This window comes from Tympanuchus pallidicinctus, unplaced genomic scaffold, assembly GCF_026119805.1.
Source record: "Tympanuchus pallidicinctus isolate F22 unplaced genomic scaffold, pur_lepc_1.0 scaffold34, whole genome shotgun sequence".
Lineage (NCBI taxonomy): Eukaryota > Metazoa > Chordata > Aves > Galliformes > Phasianidae > Tympanuchus > Tympanuchus pallidicinctus.
The window spans coordinates 1,597,358-1,615,236 of NW_026294752.1; the positions used below are offsets into that span (position 1 = coordinate 1,597,358).

Consider the following 17,879-nt stretch of genomic DNA (forward strand, 5'->3'; position numbering starts at 1 on the left):
GATTGCAAACAGGTTAGTACCAACAGGCTCTTTGAGTTAAAATATAAACATACACTGCAGCAGCTTAATACCCTTTTGTATTCCCATGGACAAACCATGGATTAATCCCATGAGCCAATCTATTAATCTCTGGAAGGACTGCAGCAAGACAGAACAAGGAAAAGATAGAAAGTATAATTTTAATAAGATTTTGAAGACTTCCAAACTGCTGAACTGGTACAGAAGAACTGGCAAACTACTCAATCCCTTTAAAAAAAAAAAGAGAGAAAGAAAAAAGACACTGCCTTCTTTTACTGAAAGCCATGTGCTTCTAATGGGGTGGAATAGCAAGTTAGCAAGGTAAACGTCAGACAATTAAATGAAGAAGTATCAAACAAATGGGCAGGAATACTGTACAGACTACGTAGCCAAGACCTTGTTAACAGTATGAACTTCCTTTAGATCAAGTTTGGATCAGGTTTTGTATTACCGTGCATTTTTTTCTGCTCTTGGTACTTGATTAATGATTGCAGCACAGCTAACACTGGCCCACTTGAAATGAAAGATACTCCTCAATAGGACTTACCTGTGCTCATCTGAGTCCTGTGCTTACTACACGATCACATTCAAGTTACCCATACAATTATCAATGCAGAAAAACATTCCTGAATTGCAGGATTTCTTCAACAAATGCACTTAGTGTCTCCTACACGTAATATATGAAAGCTGCAGGTTAGATTAGGAGACAATGCCTTATCCATGTTTTGCAACGAATTGCACAACAAACCCTGAGAAAGCTGGGAATACAGTGATGTAAAAACACACAACACTTCTCACAGAAACTAGAAAGAAGAATGATGGCAGTGATAAGCATCATCAAAACCTTCACGAGGTTTCATCACAGAAGAGATGCTGGCAGAATTAATACATCAGCGGGTGACAGAAGCAATGACAACTGCAGAAGACAGTTTGGGCCCCCCCTTTCTGACATCTCTAAGGAACATTTCTAGCAAGCTTTATCATGTGCAACAGGTTTACTGTTTCTCTGAGACAGCTTTAGGCTTTTTCCACTGGACGTTCACTTCAAATTTATCTTTCACATCTCTGCTGGGTTTGGCCATCCTAGGTTAGCAAAGGTTAGTTATTATTGATGCTCCTGGGAACAGCAGCAGGAATAGCTTCTTCCATCTCTTGTGTCCTGGGATAACATTTCCTGTTCTCTTGTTATGTACCACAGACAATTGTGCCACAGCCAGACAACAGACGTATTTTGGGACAAATGGAATGAAAACCGTGAAAGACCTTCAAGTAGAACATGGGGCTTTCACCTAGTACACTTAAAAAAGTGCCAAAGCTGTCTTTCTGCCTTGCATTCCACACACTAACTTCAATTGACTTGCAGAGAACTGACAATTTGCTTCTGCTAACTAAAAATCAATCCTAACTAATCTGGTTCATTTCAGAAATGCGGCTCTTCTATAAATCACTGTGAATCCATTTTGAATGGGATTGAAACGTGCTACAACTGGACCCAGGACCCTGCAGGAGACAACCAAAGGGCAGCCCCAACAACAAGCCTGCATCTTTGCCACATCCTCTCGTCAGAGGTGCAGCCTGGCGCCTTCAGAGTGTTGATATAAAACACACTTCTTTGTTCACGCTGGTTTTTTTTTTACTAACAATAAGTGTCAGAAACCCCTTGGCAATTAATTTCCTGGCTGGTAATCCCCTGGCTCTGATCCACACAGAGAAAGTGGCTGAACTGCAGGGAGGTGTGCAGGGCACATGCTCCGGCTTTGCAAAACAAAGTGGTCTCTTAATTTAAGTGACAGTGAAACTCTGTGTTTACTCTGCACAGTGAAGGAAGCAGAGCTCACTGTTAAACATTCTCTTTTAACATGAGCATAATGTGGCAAACAGTCAAATACTGCAGGTAGGATGTTCTGGGTTATCTGTAACATACCATATTAGAAATATTTTAGACACAAGGAAGGTATGCAAAAGCTACCTAATATATAGTGAGCACTGGTGAAAGTTTGAAGGATAAAGCCTTATTCTATGAACATTAAGAAAAACTACACTAAAAAATATTACCATGTGCCCACAATGTTTTAAGCTACTATCTTCTCAGCACTTGTACAGAGATACAAAACTCTTCTAATAATTATGCTTAGTGCTGGTAGACACTGCCAGCAATCTGCAGGCCAGAGCTACAGGAATCCTCTGCCTCGCAGCCAGGCAAGCTGGATTTGATCAATTTTGACACATTTATTTTTAAGGTCTTTTGAGACAAAGTAACGGGGAAGCTGTGTGGCCATAATTCTTACAAACAGCCAAACTCTGTAAAAAGTCTTGACTAAGTTCCCATTAGTTTCAGACAAAGTCTCTCACTGGGGGGCAGAAGGTTGGTACCACGCTCACATGTGCTGGGAAGAGAAGGGTGAGATATTATCTTTTTAATTAATTCAGCCTAAAGTGATGCAGTCTTAAACAAAGCACTCTGATCCTGGATTCCTCAAATTAAGAAGCATCAGAGCTCAATAACTACAGGAAACCCATCTGACTTTCACACTCCAGAATATTTATGTTAGAAAAGCAAGAAAGAAAGCAAGAAAGAAAGCGTTCAGCCTTCCTGGATGCATACCCCTTCCACATCATCCTGACAAGGACCGTGGATAAAATCAGTGCCAAGAGAATAACAGAAGCAAAAATGGGCAGTGAGCAATTTGAGCACAGATATTTGTGGAGAAAGTTCCTGCTCTCATTGAAAATCCTCGGAAAAAGGATGCGAATTCAAGATGCGTTGCTGAGGAAAGGTTCTAACTAGAAGCCAAGGATGGGCTTAGCTATGCTGTGCTTCTCTCAGAAAATTTAGTGAGCTCCTACCTGCCGCTGTGCTGTTGCTGTTCTTTCTTTTAGTGCTTTCTTGACACATGTAGGAGAGGATAAAAGCCTAATGGGTGCGGGTGTCAGCACAATATAAATTACTGCAAGGAAAAACTTGATGCATGGCTTGGGATCTGAAAGAGGAATGTCCACCATTGTTTGTGATTATGGATCACATCACAATCTAATAGCAATTTTTATTTAATCAATAATTTCCATGCTGAACAGACAGCCCTGTTACAGAGAATCGACAAGCAGCTACTGATAGCGACAAGGCTTGTTATTAATCTTTACTCTGCCAACATATCAACCAAAGTACTGTAAAAAAAACACCACCAAGATGGATTTAGAAGTAGGTCTTTCTTCTTTTTTTTCTTCCTTCTTTTCTTCCTTTTTTTCCCCTTTTCTTTCTTTCTCTCCTTTCCTCTTCTCTTTCTTCCTTTCCCTTTCTTTTCTTTTTAGCTACATAGCTCCATTCCACTTCCCCCTTTCCAGGTATGTAACATTTCATACACTTTATATTCTAAGTTTATTTGAAAAACCCACGGCTTGAATTACACAAAAAGGCAATTCATATTAAGCAATTTCACAAATCAGTGGGACCTAGCCCAGTGCTCAGTGTTAGCCATTATAGGCTAATAAATCATACTTTCTCTTTGAGATGTCAATCGCCAAGTGCTTTGTAAAAATGTTGGCATCTGTAATTCAGCGAAGCCTTTTCATCTTGAAATAAGATGCTCCAGACTGATAACAAGAATAATCCTCTCTTGATCAAAAAAAAAAATCTGCATTTTACCAATTAAAGCTGCTGCCAGAAGCCAAATGGAGCAGCACTGAGACTCCACTGTAGTTTATCTCTGCTAAACACAAGGAGGGATACAGTTAGAGCTTTGTTTCATTTTCAGCTTGACTACTTTATCTCACAGAGAACTGTGGCATCTCAGCCCTGTGATACACACAAGAACGTATATGCAGACCTCATACCTACAGCGCAAACCACCAGAGGACCCACTCCTGACAAAACCACCACCCATTTACTTCACAGATTAGCAACCCAATGCCTTGAAAAATTCACACACACAAGTGTGACCACTGAAAAACACTGAATCTATTTAACCCGGACATAAGGCTTGTGAGGTCTTCTTTTTCTTTTTTTTTTCTGTTAAGAGTTGACATGAACAAAACACAATGCAAAGATCATTCCACACTGTAAAACCCTCAGAATTAAATGCAGAAGTGACACTTGAGCCCTTATGCAGCTCACCCAATCCTGCCTTCATTTGAACATGCCAGTCTGCCACTTCTGTCTGCCAGGAAGCCCTTCCATGTAAAGTAGCTGGGCTGAGCTCACAGATTTCGGATCCTCCAGGCATCAGATTTCTATGGACAAACCTTTCGGGTACAATACAGGCGTTTGAGAGGGAGAACACGGCACTCATGACAAAGATAGGAAGATGGCATGCCCTGTGGATGCCCTACTCTTTTTGAGAAGACAAAAGCAATGTAGAAACACATCACGAAGAACAGAGGGCCTCAGAAAGTTCAAGTTCAGCGTTCCACTTGTTCAGCATTGTAAGACAGGCTACATAATTGCAAACTACTCAGTGAGCAGCAGCAAGAAAGGAAAAACCCACAAAGAAATGGCAACTCCGCCCAGGGGAACATGCTTTTCCTGGCCCTTGGAACAAGACTGAATGCTCTCTGGAATCAATGCATAAGCCCAACCTTCCTTACTGCTTTGAGGCAGCTGAAGCAGCAGGCATGGATTTCTATTGCCTCTCTTCTATGCAGTATCCCAACAAGAGTCAGAAGGTGAAGAGTCAACTCACTTTGCAGCTTTACTTGTGCCTATACCTTCACTCAGGCAGCACGGTCTCCCCTGGAAATTGGCTACTGGCTTTTAACCCTACAGTTCCCAAAAAACTGCAAATCATCCATGAAGCATCACTAGCCTGGAGAAGCTCACTAGTTCCACTGCCAGGGAAAATAAAGCTAAGTAAATATGTACAGTCCACAAACCATCTGAAAAAGATTTTCTGACAAAAATTACGTAGGGATACCCAAGACCTGCTTACTTTTATGCATGGCCCTTCTCATTCGAGTATCTACTTGTTCTGATTTCAATCTGAATTGCTAGAGTAACTTCTCTGGGCACAGGAGGAGCACTGATCAGTCTCCACTAGACAGCAAAAAGGAAGCGCCATTAAATTTGCATGCAGAGTACAGCAATTCTTTTCAGGGACACCAATTCAGAGACAATGACTTTGGAAACTCACATGAGCAGCAGCCATAGCAGCAGCAGGCTAACCACAAGTTTTACTAATGCTGTGAAAGAAACACTAATTACAGAGGAATTAAAATAAAAAATGATTATATTTCTCTCTCTAAATCCCCTCTTAATACTTCACAGATTAGGGTGGATTTATTTTTTCGTAAACCTTTCTGTATAAAAAAAAAAATAAAAAAATCCCCACTTTATTTTTTTTCATCTCCTCTGTGATTCATTGAAAGCCAGACAGACTCTAGGAAGGGGAACTGCTGATGCAGGAGTGCTTAAGAGGACCTGAGCCAAAGCACAGCTGGCCTTCGGGTCAAGCCCAGAGTGAATGAGATCTCTTCAGAAGGCAGCAGCGCTGGCTTTTAACACTGCTGGAAGGCAGAGGGCATTCTGGTGGCTGGTGTGGAGCAGGGATGTGCCGGCCCCAGGGGCTGCTGATGCTCCATGGAACACAGAGAGAACAGCGTGAGGTCGGTCTGTGGTTACTTAACCTTAAAACCCCTTTGATAGATGGTTAAAGACACGCTACGAGGGAACAAGAATGTGTTAGCTACCCATGTGGAAACCAAGAGAGAATGTGTATGCACTTAGGGGCAGAGATCAGCTTACTAGTGTTTGAATGGCAGGTAACAAACTGTTGGCCCAAAACGATGCTACCATTATGGTGTATTTTAAAGCTACAGGTTCAGCTGCCTCTATCCCAGCACCTTTGGCATCTTAATTACAACTTGCCCTTAAACGGCCAGCAAGAGAATTTTGAAATCTAACTCTAAACATTCACTCCAAACTTGCGGACAGGAGTCTCACAATTATATGCTTCTCTTCTACATTCTCTCCTCCTCCTTCCTCCTTCCCAGCTACAAAGATCAAATGCACTGAGGGGATACAAGAGCTGAAGAAAAACTTTGAACAGCACTTGCTTGCCTCCAAAGCAGCTGCCCTCCTTTTCCACACTGCCCCAGCCTTCAGTCCAAGCCCTGGGCTTGAAGAATGACTCCTTTTGTGCACAGCACTGTTTCTCCAAATATGGGGTATGGTCCAGACCCCACAAAATGAAAAATAAAAAAAGATGACTACCAAATAAATTTTGCTGTTGTACATAAAAGATCTCTTTTTTTTTTTCAGGAAAAAAAAAATTACTATAATGTATTTAATGTTCCTATCTATTCCTTACTCTTTTCAATTTAAAGGAGACATTTCTGAACCTTTCAGGGCAGTTGCTGCCATAATCGGTCGCAATGAGACTCTGAAGGAGCTGAAGAATCTCTGCTACTGCACCAGAACCAAAACTACAGTGGAAATGCAACAAAACCATTCTCTGCAGAATAAAATCAATAATAAATCCCTGCAGATCTTCATAGACACACGCGAGCTGGGGTGCTTAACTACATCCCCTTGAGATGGCAAAAGGCCTTGTTTCATAGGGCTGGCACCTCACCTGTGCCACCGAGTCGCAAGCTCATCTGCAGCTCAGGAAGCTGGAGCAAAGCATGATTCCTGCCTTCATTTATGGCTCTGCCACTGCAAACCTGGTGAACTGCTCTCATCAAAAGTAGTAGCTTTTTCTTGTATTGCAGTTGGATCCCTTTTAATGCAGAAAAGTGAGGCTCTTACAGAGCTTTCCTGCCACTTATTCTATGAGAGAGAGCTGAGGAGGAAGAAGCCATAGATCAGAAAGGGAGAACTGGGAGGGGGGCTTTCAAAAGCCTACTGACTGCAGATGCTCCTGTTTCTGGGTGTCCAAAGGCTTTTTGTCCTTCAGAGAGCAGAGTGCTCCTCAACTCCTGACCAGATCTGTTCTTCAGTTTTGTAATGCCAGTGACCAAGGCACCCCAAATCACTGCAGGTGCTGCAGAATCTGAATTCAGGTAGCCTGTGGGCACAGCCTATGTTTTACAGAGGCCTCCACAGATCGCTGCCCAACTTCTGTTTGCCAAGGCTGAACCCACTCTTCTTTACAGAAACGGAGGGCAAAAACCTTCAGAAACTCAGCCTGGGGTACCTGGAGGAGCATTATGGTGACTGCTCCAGGGTTTGCCAGCCATGTGCTTCAGTCATCAGGGCTTGAAAACAGTCAAAAAGACTTCAGCAAATGGGATTGTGATCGTAAGCCATCGCTGTCAGTTTAGGGCTTTTTGATCTAATCTAATCAAATGTAACAACAATGAGAGAATTTTATTGTTGCACAATTAAGGAGAAAATGTTAACAACAAAAAAAAACATCTCTACAGTTCTTCAAGCATGCTTTTGAATTAAAAAAAAATAATTATCAACTCTACACAGCAAGGGGGATGAGAAATAGGCAGCACTGCGTTTTTCTGATTGCCATTGTATTAATATTTAACAATAACTTCAGTCATTTCCTTGAAGGATAATTTTCTTAAACAAACTTTTATCTTTAGAGTCTAACCCTTCTGCAATATTTTATTCTTAACCTGATTTCTGGGGGAAAAAAAAAGACAAACTGCAACAAAAAGCAGATTTATAAAAATATACAATATCTTATTAGCTTCTGGGTGCTCAAGTGCATTTATCGCATATTTAAAACAAACTTGAGCTCAGCTAAGCCCAATTATAATATCTTGCTGGGCAGAGAAATTAATTAAACAGCTGAATGATAAAGGCCCCAGCAGCAAACTGAGGCTTTAAAATAAATAAGATTTTTTTTTTTTTTTCAAATATGAAGGGAAAGAAAGGAATCTTCAGCACACATGCTCAAACGGTAATGCCAGCAATCTTTTCAGGAGCACAAGGTGCTGTAAATAAGACTACCTGGCAGGAGTCCACAGAAGCAGCTCTAATGCTGCTCTCCGACTTTGTGATTTGCTAATGTGAAACACACGCACCCCTTTTGCACCAAGTTCAAATAACCCTGGGATCCCAGCTGTGAAGCTCAGCGACTGAACCAGAACAAGGGCAGAAGTTGTCAAGATTTAAGAGCTTTCAGCAAAACCCTTCAATTGCAGCCAGTACCCTATTCCATAGAAGGATATCAATTATAGATAGTGACTTGCTTTAGCAGGGCAGTCAGTACTGTCAGACACTAGATAGACAACCATGAAGAATCATGAATCTTTCTATTAACTGTAAGAGAGGTGGAAAAAAAAAAGGATGGATGGGTGCTATAAATAAGGCAGAGAATGTGAACGGTTTAACACCTTGCCTTTTGGTGTATGTATCATGAAAATTTAACCATGCTGAATCCTAAGTGGCACATATCACTTGAAAACAAGAGCTGCTGCATCGAAATCATTACAGCGTCAAAGCCTTCTGGGTGGGTCAATAACGATTCTCTTATGTAGCTTTTTAGTTATTTATTCATAGAAACGCAGGTTCTGTTCATAAATTCAGTCAGAAAACATTGTCTCATTGGACCTAAATGTACTCTTGGTAGCACCCATATTTTATACTAGTAACAGCAGGACGTCACTACTGAAAATAAAGCAGAAAAACACTGCTGTATACTGATACCATTCTGCCCACGACCACAATATCTGTTATAAAGCTGTACTACACATCCAGTCACAGATATGTTTGTACTTACTGTTTCACATATGCTATGTTACACACCACTATCTATCCCAGACATTGCTAGGATCTGATTTACCTATTCTTGATTTCAGATTAAATCATAGCCCATCATTTCCAAAAGGGTAATAATGCTATTCTCACATGACAGAAAGACTGGAACACACACGAGCCACCCCATCTTTACCTCTTTCCAAATGGAAGTGCACGTGCTTGTGGATACACCCTGTATGGAAGCAATGATACCTACAATGTGAGCTGCATTTTCTACAACATGCATTGCATACTGTAGAAAAGCTCTTCTGAGTTCCACTCCAGAAGCATTCTAGTGAGAGGGGAACTTATGCTCATGTACACAATTCTTCAACAAATAAAACATTAGCCTTCCATATTTTTCATAAACACTCCAGTTCTTCTAAAATTTCAATGCTTTGGGATGCAAAACTTGGGTTACAAGCCTGTTCTGTGCCAGTGGAGGTTTTGAGTCTGATTCCTTGCTAACACACGTGGCTACAAACTGTAGCTTTATTCCCGCTTCCAAAAGAGAGAGGGAGAATATTTATAATAAGACTTCCAGTTAGCCCATGCAGATTCTGAAAATTCAGCCTTATCAGGATGTACAGGAATGCGTTACGGCTCTCTTTCTGGAGCTCTGTATTTTACAGATTTTCCTTTTGCCAGCCAGATTGCCAAAGCTCAAGAAACTGGCTTTGGAATGGAGAGCTACAGCTGAGCTGTACAGGTGAAAGGACGTTCTGTATGCTTCCAAGTCAAATGTACAAATTCTGAAACGGTGACAGGAAAGGGTTTCCTTGCAATCCTCTGAAAACGTCTACGTAGCTCACTCTGTCTCACTAGAAGTTCCCTTGCCATCCCACTCACCCAGCAGGTGCACATACACAACACGACACAGTGTGCTCCTGCTTGTAGGTATCCACTCAATCTCTGTAGCTCTTAGCTCACACTCCTTGAATGTCAGGGAATACAGGGATGCTGGCATATGTTACCTGAACGAGCCTTGCCAGGACAATTTAAGCTACTATTGCCTTCACCTATGCCAGCTTCCCCTGCCTCGGTGTTTACTACCCTACAGCAGAACCAACACAAACAGAACGGTTACCCATGCTTTTGTTGTCCCGGGTGACAGACCAGAATCCCATTTCAAACAACACTTCAATCCTGGCTGGAGCATCTGATACTCTGTGAGCCTGCCAGCGGGTTGGGAAGCACCTGCAGAGCGGCAGTGCATGCAGCCAGCACAGGAAACTCCTGCAAGATTTGAAGGTTAATACCTATTATCCTGCAAAGCCCTCAACCTGCTGAGAAGCATAGCATGGTAGCTACATGCCTACGCATATACAAGCTAGCTCGGGGACCCACAGGCAGTACTGGGGAGCCTCACAAACCTTTCACGTGGTTAATGCAATCCCATGCCCACACCAGGGCTGTTCCTTCTCTTGTGTCTCAGAGGGCTCCAGCTGTTACTGCAGTGTAAATATTGCTGAGAAAGGATGAACCCACACTACAGACACACAAGCTCTGTCACACACACCTGACACAGGTGTCCATGCACTCATCAGAGCTTAGCAATGACTGTGAAAAATGTAGCCACTGCTATTTGTGTCTGCTTGGATTCACCCACGAATATTCGGGTGCAAGGCCACAGACCACAGCAATGGGAAGATATTCAAGGACACAGCTGTTCCATGGGAACATAAGGCTTTCTTCTGGAGTTGCACACCTAAAAGCCAGCTGAAGCCCTACTGAGATCTGGACTTCACTCCCCACATTGCAACAGGCCTCAATCAGGGGACTGCGGCAATCAAGGGCAGACAAAATGTGAGGCAGATGGCGCAGAACCAGCCTTTCACACAGAAATAGATGACTCAAGGCCTTTTGCAATTCTGGACAGAAATAACTCACTCAAGTCCACACAGCAGGCCTCTGCCGGAGCAGCAGAAGAATCACAAAGCAGCACCGAGTCACGCTGAGTCTTGCTGTGTAATTTGAGCTACTTGAATGTGATGGTTGCTGCAAGGATGATGGTTCTATTGTCTTCAGGGTTTCAAGTTGGGACTTGTACCTCATAATCTTGAATGCCATCATAACACATCCAAATCTTGAGCGCTGTCAAAAAGAACTCCTTGTATCACAGAAACATTTTTTATCTACCTGCTTTTACAGCTAGAGAAACCCATTTCAGATGTTGCCATCACTCAAAAATGTAAGAAATACACTTTTTTCAGAGAAGTGTTGCTGTTGACCTTTGTAAGACAGTTAGATTTGCATCAGAAATAACAACAAAAAAAGAACAATCTCACTGTCAGTTTAACTCACCTGAAACCGTATAAAACATTAGCTGTTAAATAACAGGCGCAGTGGAATTCAATTAGATTTCACATATGCAACTTCAAAAAACCCTCCTCTTTTTTTTTTTTTTTTTTTTTTTTTATTACCAAAGGCACTTTTATTCTGAATTTCTCTTTTATTCCATATATTTTGGTGTAAATTATTTATCATCATCACTCGGATCATTTCTGAATATTGAGAAAGGTTTTCCAGTCACCATAAAGCTTTAGCCTCACAATTATGAGCAGATATAAGGGCTGCCTGTGCAGAGCCCCAGATGATGTCAATCAGTCTGACTGCATGGAACCAATTGCAAGACCGACACTTGATCTTTTAAACACATTCAACCTTTCATATGGAATCTCTTCCCAAAAAGATATTACGACATTAAAAGACTCTCTTCTCACATTTCATTTTGGCCTATTAAAATGTTAGAGTATGTTTCGGGCAAAAAGTGTCTAAAAATTAATTTAAAAAGTCACATTCTTGCCATTATTTCAGTTTGTGATTTTCTTTCATTTACTGCTATTGTTACTGTCACCACTGCTATTATTACTTACCAATAATATAAAACAATTCTTGATGATTAATTTCCAGCACCACCAGTCTGTCACACTCCAGCAAGTCAAAGGCTGACACTGATTTACTGAAGTCACCTCTGCACCATCAGCTTACCATTTTGCATAGTGTTTAGAAATCCATGGTGCTTGATTTTATTTATTTACTTATTTATTTAACTTCAGGAGAAAAGAACATTTTTCAACAATCTATTTCAGCAGTATTGGCCATACTGTGCAACAGATTTTGCACAATATTCAGAAGAGTACTCAACATTTTTCTACAATAAATATGACTCCAACACACATATAATTTGCTGAAAATGGCCCTCTCCAATATGTACTGGCAATTTCTTAGTTTTTTTTCAGCATATTTAGGTAAGTTTTATGAAATTGATGTGATGCCCTGCTAGCTAAGTGACTGGAAACATGGGGTATTGTACTTGGTGGGTTCCATTCTGTTTCACGGCTCATTTTTTAGGTTACAATACTAAAAAATACTAAAAACCATTCACTTTGGAAAATGGAGAGGAAGAAAAAAGATATAGCTAATATATAGCATAGCATAAATAGTACTAACAGTTTGCTTTTGCTAGAAGGACTGAGTAACTCTGCCACCATGTATTTATCTAAATAACCCATTCCAGCTTCCAAACAACAGTAAATTGATACAAAAAAAAAAGGCCCTTCAAACCCCTAGGGAAGGGGGAAGGACTCCCCTCACCCATTTTTACTGTTACAATCCCTTTTGGGGAAAAAATCAAACTTGGCTAAAGGTTAATAATAATTCATGTCCAGCTTACTATTACTCAATAACTATCAAAGTCTCTAACTCAAAATAGTGTTTGCTGGCTTACAGGATCAGAGCCATTACAATCTCTATTGAAGACTTTATTGAATTTTACACTAAGCTTTAGCTGACTGAACAGGTCAAGCACTGTGGCTCAGTTTTCTTTATTCTCAGAAACTCATAAACCCCATTCCAGTTTGCAGCGCTGTTAGCTAAGAAACTTGACTCAGCACAGGGTCAGAGAACCTGACCCTCGTGAAAAAGGTCACGCAGTTTTAAACCCAGTTCCTGAATACCATTAACTTACATGCACTAGCTGTTCCTGTGTGTCAAACTCCCGGGAACAGCCTTCCCAATGGCAGTTCGTCTCGTAGACCACTTCAGGCTCCTGTTTGCTTTCATCTTTGTCCCCTTCCTCCTTTACCAGGGTCATACCTTCTGGCTGTTCCTGGAGAGATGAAAAAAACAGAGGTGAAGAGAGAGGAAATTCTGAAACAGAGGAAAAGAAGTGAATTACTTCATCATTAAAGAAAGACAGAGTGAGGGAAACGGATTATTATAACCTCAGTTCAATCCGCTCTACAGAACACAAAAGCTCAAAACAGGCCTGGTAAGCCAAAAGCATGTGTCAAGTATACGTGCAAAATATATATTTCTTCCTCAGAAGTACCCAATGCAGAGAATTTCTAAAAAAACTCCATTTACATGCCAGTTAAAATCAGATCATAAATGCTCAGCTTCCCTCTCCCCATACTAAAGCAGCTCTTCATTTGCACATTTACCCTAATAATTCAGTGGCAGTATGAGTGAAAAAGACATTATTGAGCATAGCTGAATTAACTGGGATTTGTTTTTAGTAATAAGGTTGGACATAAATCACCAGTCATCCAAACTGTGTTTATGTTGCTAATCCAGTGACAGTTTTTCACATAAATAGTCTTTCCAAAAGCAGACTGGTAATTCTCAGGCTACACGTCAGCCCATTCTTGCCCATAATGCATGCATGGAGGGGGTGACTAGGAGAAGATGGCTTTTCATCTTGGTTTTTGATTTGCCACCTTTAGCTCCTCCAAAGGACTCCTTCCCAGCTGGTACTGGCTCAGATGTTGGCACAAACATTTGGTTCAGATTACGTCCTCATGCTATTTCTCCATTTCCAGCCTGCTGAGGGATTTAGATGAACCTTGTTCTCTTTTCACGGATTCGCTCACAGGACTGAGTCTCTGATTCTGACCTGCCTTTCATCACTGTAAATCAGGAATCAATCTCCTAAAAGCAGTGGCATCAGCCAGTAAGGAAAGCTTGGCAGAAGGGACTGGAGGCCAGTACTAAGGCCTCAATGTTGCACAGTGCCAAGATCTGTCAGAAGTCAGCAAGGTGTAGATATTCTTGCTGAATGGCAAACTCGTCCTCAGTAAAGACCTGAATATCTTTGGCTCCCTTTTCCACAGAGAACAGAGGGCTGAGCACTCACTGAACCAAATGAGAGGTTTCTCCTTCACGCTGCTTCCATTCTGTCCTCATCCTTTAACAAAGCAAACCCACATCGCTCAAGTTCTATATTCAGTCCCTTCCTACCACGAGCTCATGTGCGTGCATGAGATGAAGGCCTGTAAGAGGCAGGAGGGCCAAAACATGGCAAAGATGTGTTTTCCCTCTAGCAGTGAGAAAAAAGGCTTATAACTGAGATCAGAAGGCTGTACCTGCACGCTTCCTGCACCTGGGCTGGGGAGGTCCTCGTCGGGCTTTATCTTGGAGCGCTTGTTGTGCATTGGATCCCCAGTGCTGCTCACTGCAGACTCACTTGTGGGTTTGTTCTGCTGCAGGCAGTTTTTTTCCCCCAAAAAAGACAAAATTAGACTGTGATAAATATGCAGCTACTAACTGAAATGTGCAGCAGCTGTATATACAACTGTAAATGGAGAAGCTACGCCGTTAATTATACTGGCTATGCCATCAGATTGTGCTTCAATTACACTGCATTAACTTGTGGAAGAGCTGCATCGTTCAACCCTGTAATGCAGAAGGAAGGAAACTGGAAGGCATCTGACATTATTCCTTTTTACAAACCAATGTTGTTTTTGTCAGGCCAGGGAGGAGCAGGGAGACCCTGAATTTCCACATAACGATGACTTTAGAAAGGCAACTTTGAAAAGCCAAATTGCTAAGCACCAGTGTGAATAAACAGGAGAAAAAAGATCTCTTTTTTACGCTTGGAGGAAAAAAGTTTTCCCACTTCATGCCTGTATGCAAGATCTCAGCTTTTTTAGTGCATTTCCCATTATAATAGTGGATAGGGAGGAAAGCTGAACACTAATGTGAGATTCTCAACTGAAAAATCCTAGATGACGTCCTGGATTCTCCGAAGTCAGCAGCAAAACTACCACTGACATAAACAGGCCAGAATCTTTTTTTTCTTCTTGCTGGATAGAACATTGTTATCTACACCTGCAAATGGATCCTGTAGGAATCCAGAGATCTTTTAGAGATACCTGAACTGCACAGATCCCACAAAAATCAGTATGCTGCCCACAGCAATATATACTGCATCTACATTTGTAAAAGCTAGCCAGAAGATAAACAACTTCCAGACTGATGAATAACCTATCCCAGGTCATCTAGAAACAAACAAACATGAGTTAATAAAAGGTAAAACACGAACTGTGCACATTATTGTCTTGATCCCCTGCTGCACATCTCCAGCTTTTGAGAATACAACTTTGCTACTGAAATGATTAATTCTAACTCACCACGTTCAATTTGGCAAGAATCAGAGAAAAAAAAACTTCAACCCTCTGCACAGTCTTAGAGCAGCTCACACCTGTTCAGGACAGCAAAATACAACTCTGTGTCTCGAGGCATGCTCAACAACTTGATTTGGATGTGAAGATGCTAAGCTTTAAAATGTTAAGTGCTTCTACATGTTTTTCCTGTTCTTTGCTCCCCACCTGTTTAATGCTGTCCAGTCCAGCAAAGGCAGGTTGGAATAAGGAGCTGCTTCAGCACACTGAAATATTTATGAGGATTAAAAAGTGTGCTACCAATGAGGAACGCTGCATCTAAGCCCATGATTTATAATAATGGGACAGCAAATGCTATAGCTGTCAGAAACCTGTCAAAGGGTCTTGGTGACAGTGGTGATTAAATGCTAACAAGACAAAGTGATTCTTTCATTTTTTCATTTTTAAATTAGCTGGGTGCAAAGGTTTCTTTCATTGTCTCTCACCTGTGTGGACTCAGAAGGTCCAGAGCTGACCTGGACAGGGTTCAGGACACTGGGGATGCCAGGGATAGGTCTCTGGGTAGGAAAAGTTGGAGCAGGATGGATGAGAGGAGGGCTGTGTCCAAAGGCAGAACCCAGGGTTTGCTGACGACTTATAATTTGCTGATGCATTTGCTGGAGGGATACCGGTGTAGGAGGGTATGTGAAACTCAGAGCAGGGCTGAATTTGGGAGAAAAAGGAGGGAAGAGGGAGGAAAATGATGAGGGTCATTACAGTATGGCACTGTACAGATTAAACCCTTAAAATCATGCCCAAAGGATGATAAATCCTGCTTTTAAACCCAGAGTTGGTCTGGATTTACTAGTGAGAGCAAAAGCGATACCTTAACAAAACACAACAATTTTTCCTAACATTTACCACAAAACCACAGAAAGTTGACAGAAATAAAATTCAGAAAAACTGAAATAAAAGGCAAGCAGTTCAATAACAGCTATTTATTGCAATAACAAACTTTATATAAAGAAAAAGAATGGGTGCCTCCATGCTTTATAGTACTTTTATTGATAATGCAGTTCCCCTACGTTCGTCTGTATGAAGCAGTTCCTTTAATCTTGGCTTATGTTACACTCTTTCATATGTCTCTAGATCTTATTACAAGAGGAGAGAAAATCAATTGGTTAAATGTGTTCTGAACACCATGCTTGTCATATCACTCATTTGTTTGCAAAGATGGAAAGCTCAGTTCATCCAAAATGTCACCTAAAGAATTTCCATCAGTGCCGTTTGGTTACAGAAACTGATGGATTAACCTTTCCCCTCTGAAACTGGTGATCAATGACTTTCAATGTAGAAATATTCCAATGGGAAAGCACTTCTTCTTCCAGTTTAACAACATTAAATGTCTATTAAAGCCCATTATGCATGTTAATACCTGTCATCACTTCATTACTTCACCATACTTCCCAGACTACAGTGACTTTGGAGGAAATTACACTGCCATCTAAGGACCTACTCAGTGGGTAGTGCCAAAACATTCTTTGTGTCATACTTGAAGCATAAACAGCATGGGGCTGAATCTTCAAACACAGAAATATGGGATTGTCCTGTAAACATCTGCCAATAACATCATACTGTAACAAAAAGACAGAGGAAGAAGAAGTGTATGCACGGATTATTTTCTTCTAAAAAGGTCAGTTCAGAAGATTAGACCTTGAAAGAAAGGGATGTAGAATAATACCTTTTCAGAATCAAGGCTTCTTCTAACGGCAAAAGGGTGGATTTAATCCAAATTTACAGTCCGGGGTCTTAATTGCTGTTACACTTAAGTGCATTAACTGAAAATGCCGTGATACAAAAAGAGCTAAAATCATTTCAACCATTTTAAGTAATAATTCTGAAGAAAATTCTGTGTTCATTAATCTGACTATACATTTTGTCTGTTTGACTACAATCTATAAGGAGCCAGATTCAGAGTGATTACATTACTGTTATTCCTGATGAGAACTCTGTATTACAATAGTTTGCCCACTTAGGACAGAATATTATTAAGAATACCCCGAGAGAATTTTACTGGTCTTTGAGGAACTCTCTTTTCATTTTGCATTGTATTCTTTTTAATAAAAGGAGGCAGAAACGGAGTGAAAACAGTAATTGTTCACAGCAAGAGTTAGGGAGAAATCAGTAATAATATTCAGTTATTGCAGCTCTATAGTCCCTGCTAGTGTTTCTGTAAGCAACCATGAATGATTACAGCACGACTTAGCTAAGGTAGCCACTATGGATGATTGATAGGACATTAATCAAAAGATGCATATCAGGCTCAGAATTTGTTCACAAGCTTTCTTCTAATAGCTGATTTCATGTTCACTGAGCTCTATGCCAGTTTGTTCAATTTATTCTTCAGTGTACAAGCCATTCATCAAAGAACACAATGATTTAACACCCCCTTTCCTTTTTAGTGAACAAACATTACTAAGTGTAACTACTCCAGTCTGTTCATTAAAAACCATACAATTACAATGTCATACATAAGGCTGAAACAATGCCTCCTTACTACATCCCTGCGACTATCCTATGTATTATTGTAAGTTAATCTCGTGTACTTTGAACACTTCAACAAATGCAACATGAAGTATTTTGTTTCCCTGCGAGCAGTTAGTACCTAGGACATTTTCAAGCCTTAGCTGCATCAGTTTGAAAGAAAAAAAATAAGTGGATTGTCTTCTTTGGGAGCTTCAAGTTCGCAGCACCCTTGGAAACTCGGTCTTCTTTCTTTTATTATTATTTCC

At 40.9% G+C, this 17,879-nt stretch overlaps 1 protein-coding gene across 2 annotated transcripts in view; it reads right to left on the reverse strand.

Moving 5' to 3' along the window:
- GLI3 (GLI family zinc finger 3) overlaps window positions 1-17,879 on the reverse strand; it is a 203,432-nt gene that overhangs the window by 25,556 nt on the left and 159,997 nt on the right. Inside the window, exons 8-10 of one of the 2 annotated variants that reach the window (XM_052698982.1) lie at window positions 15,594-15,810; window positions 14,071-14,184; window positions 12,675-12,815 (exon numbers count right to left, since the gene is read on the reverse strand). In XM_052698982.1, the coding sequence (XP_052554942.1) occupies window positions 12,675-12,815; window positions 14,071-14,184; window positions 15,594-15,810 (472 nt within the window). Of the gene's footprint in view, window positions 1-12,674; window positions 12,816-14,070; window positions 14,188-15,593; window positions 15,811-17,879 lie in introns of both variants that reach the window. The other variant, XM_052698981.1, reaches the window with a different exon arrangement.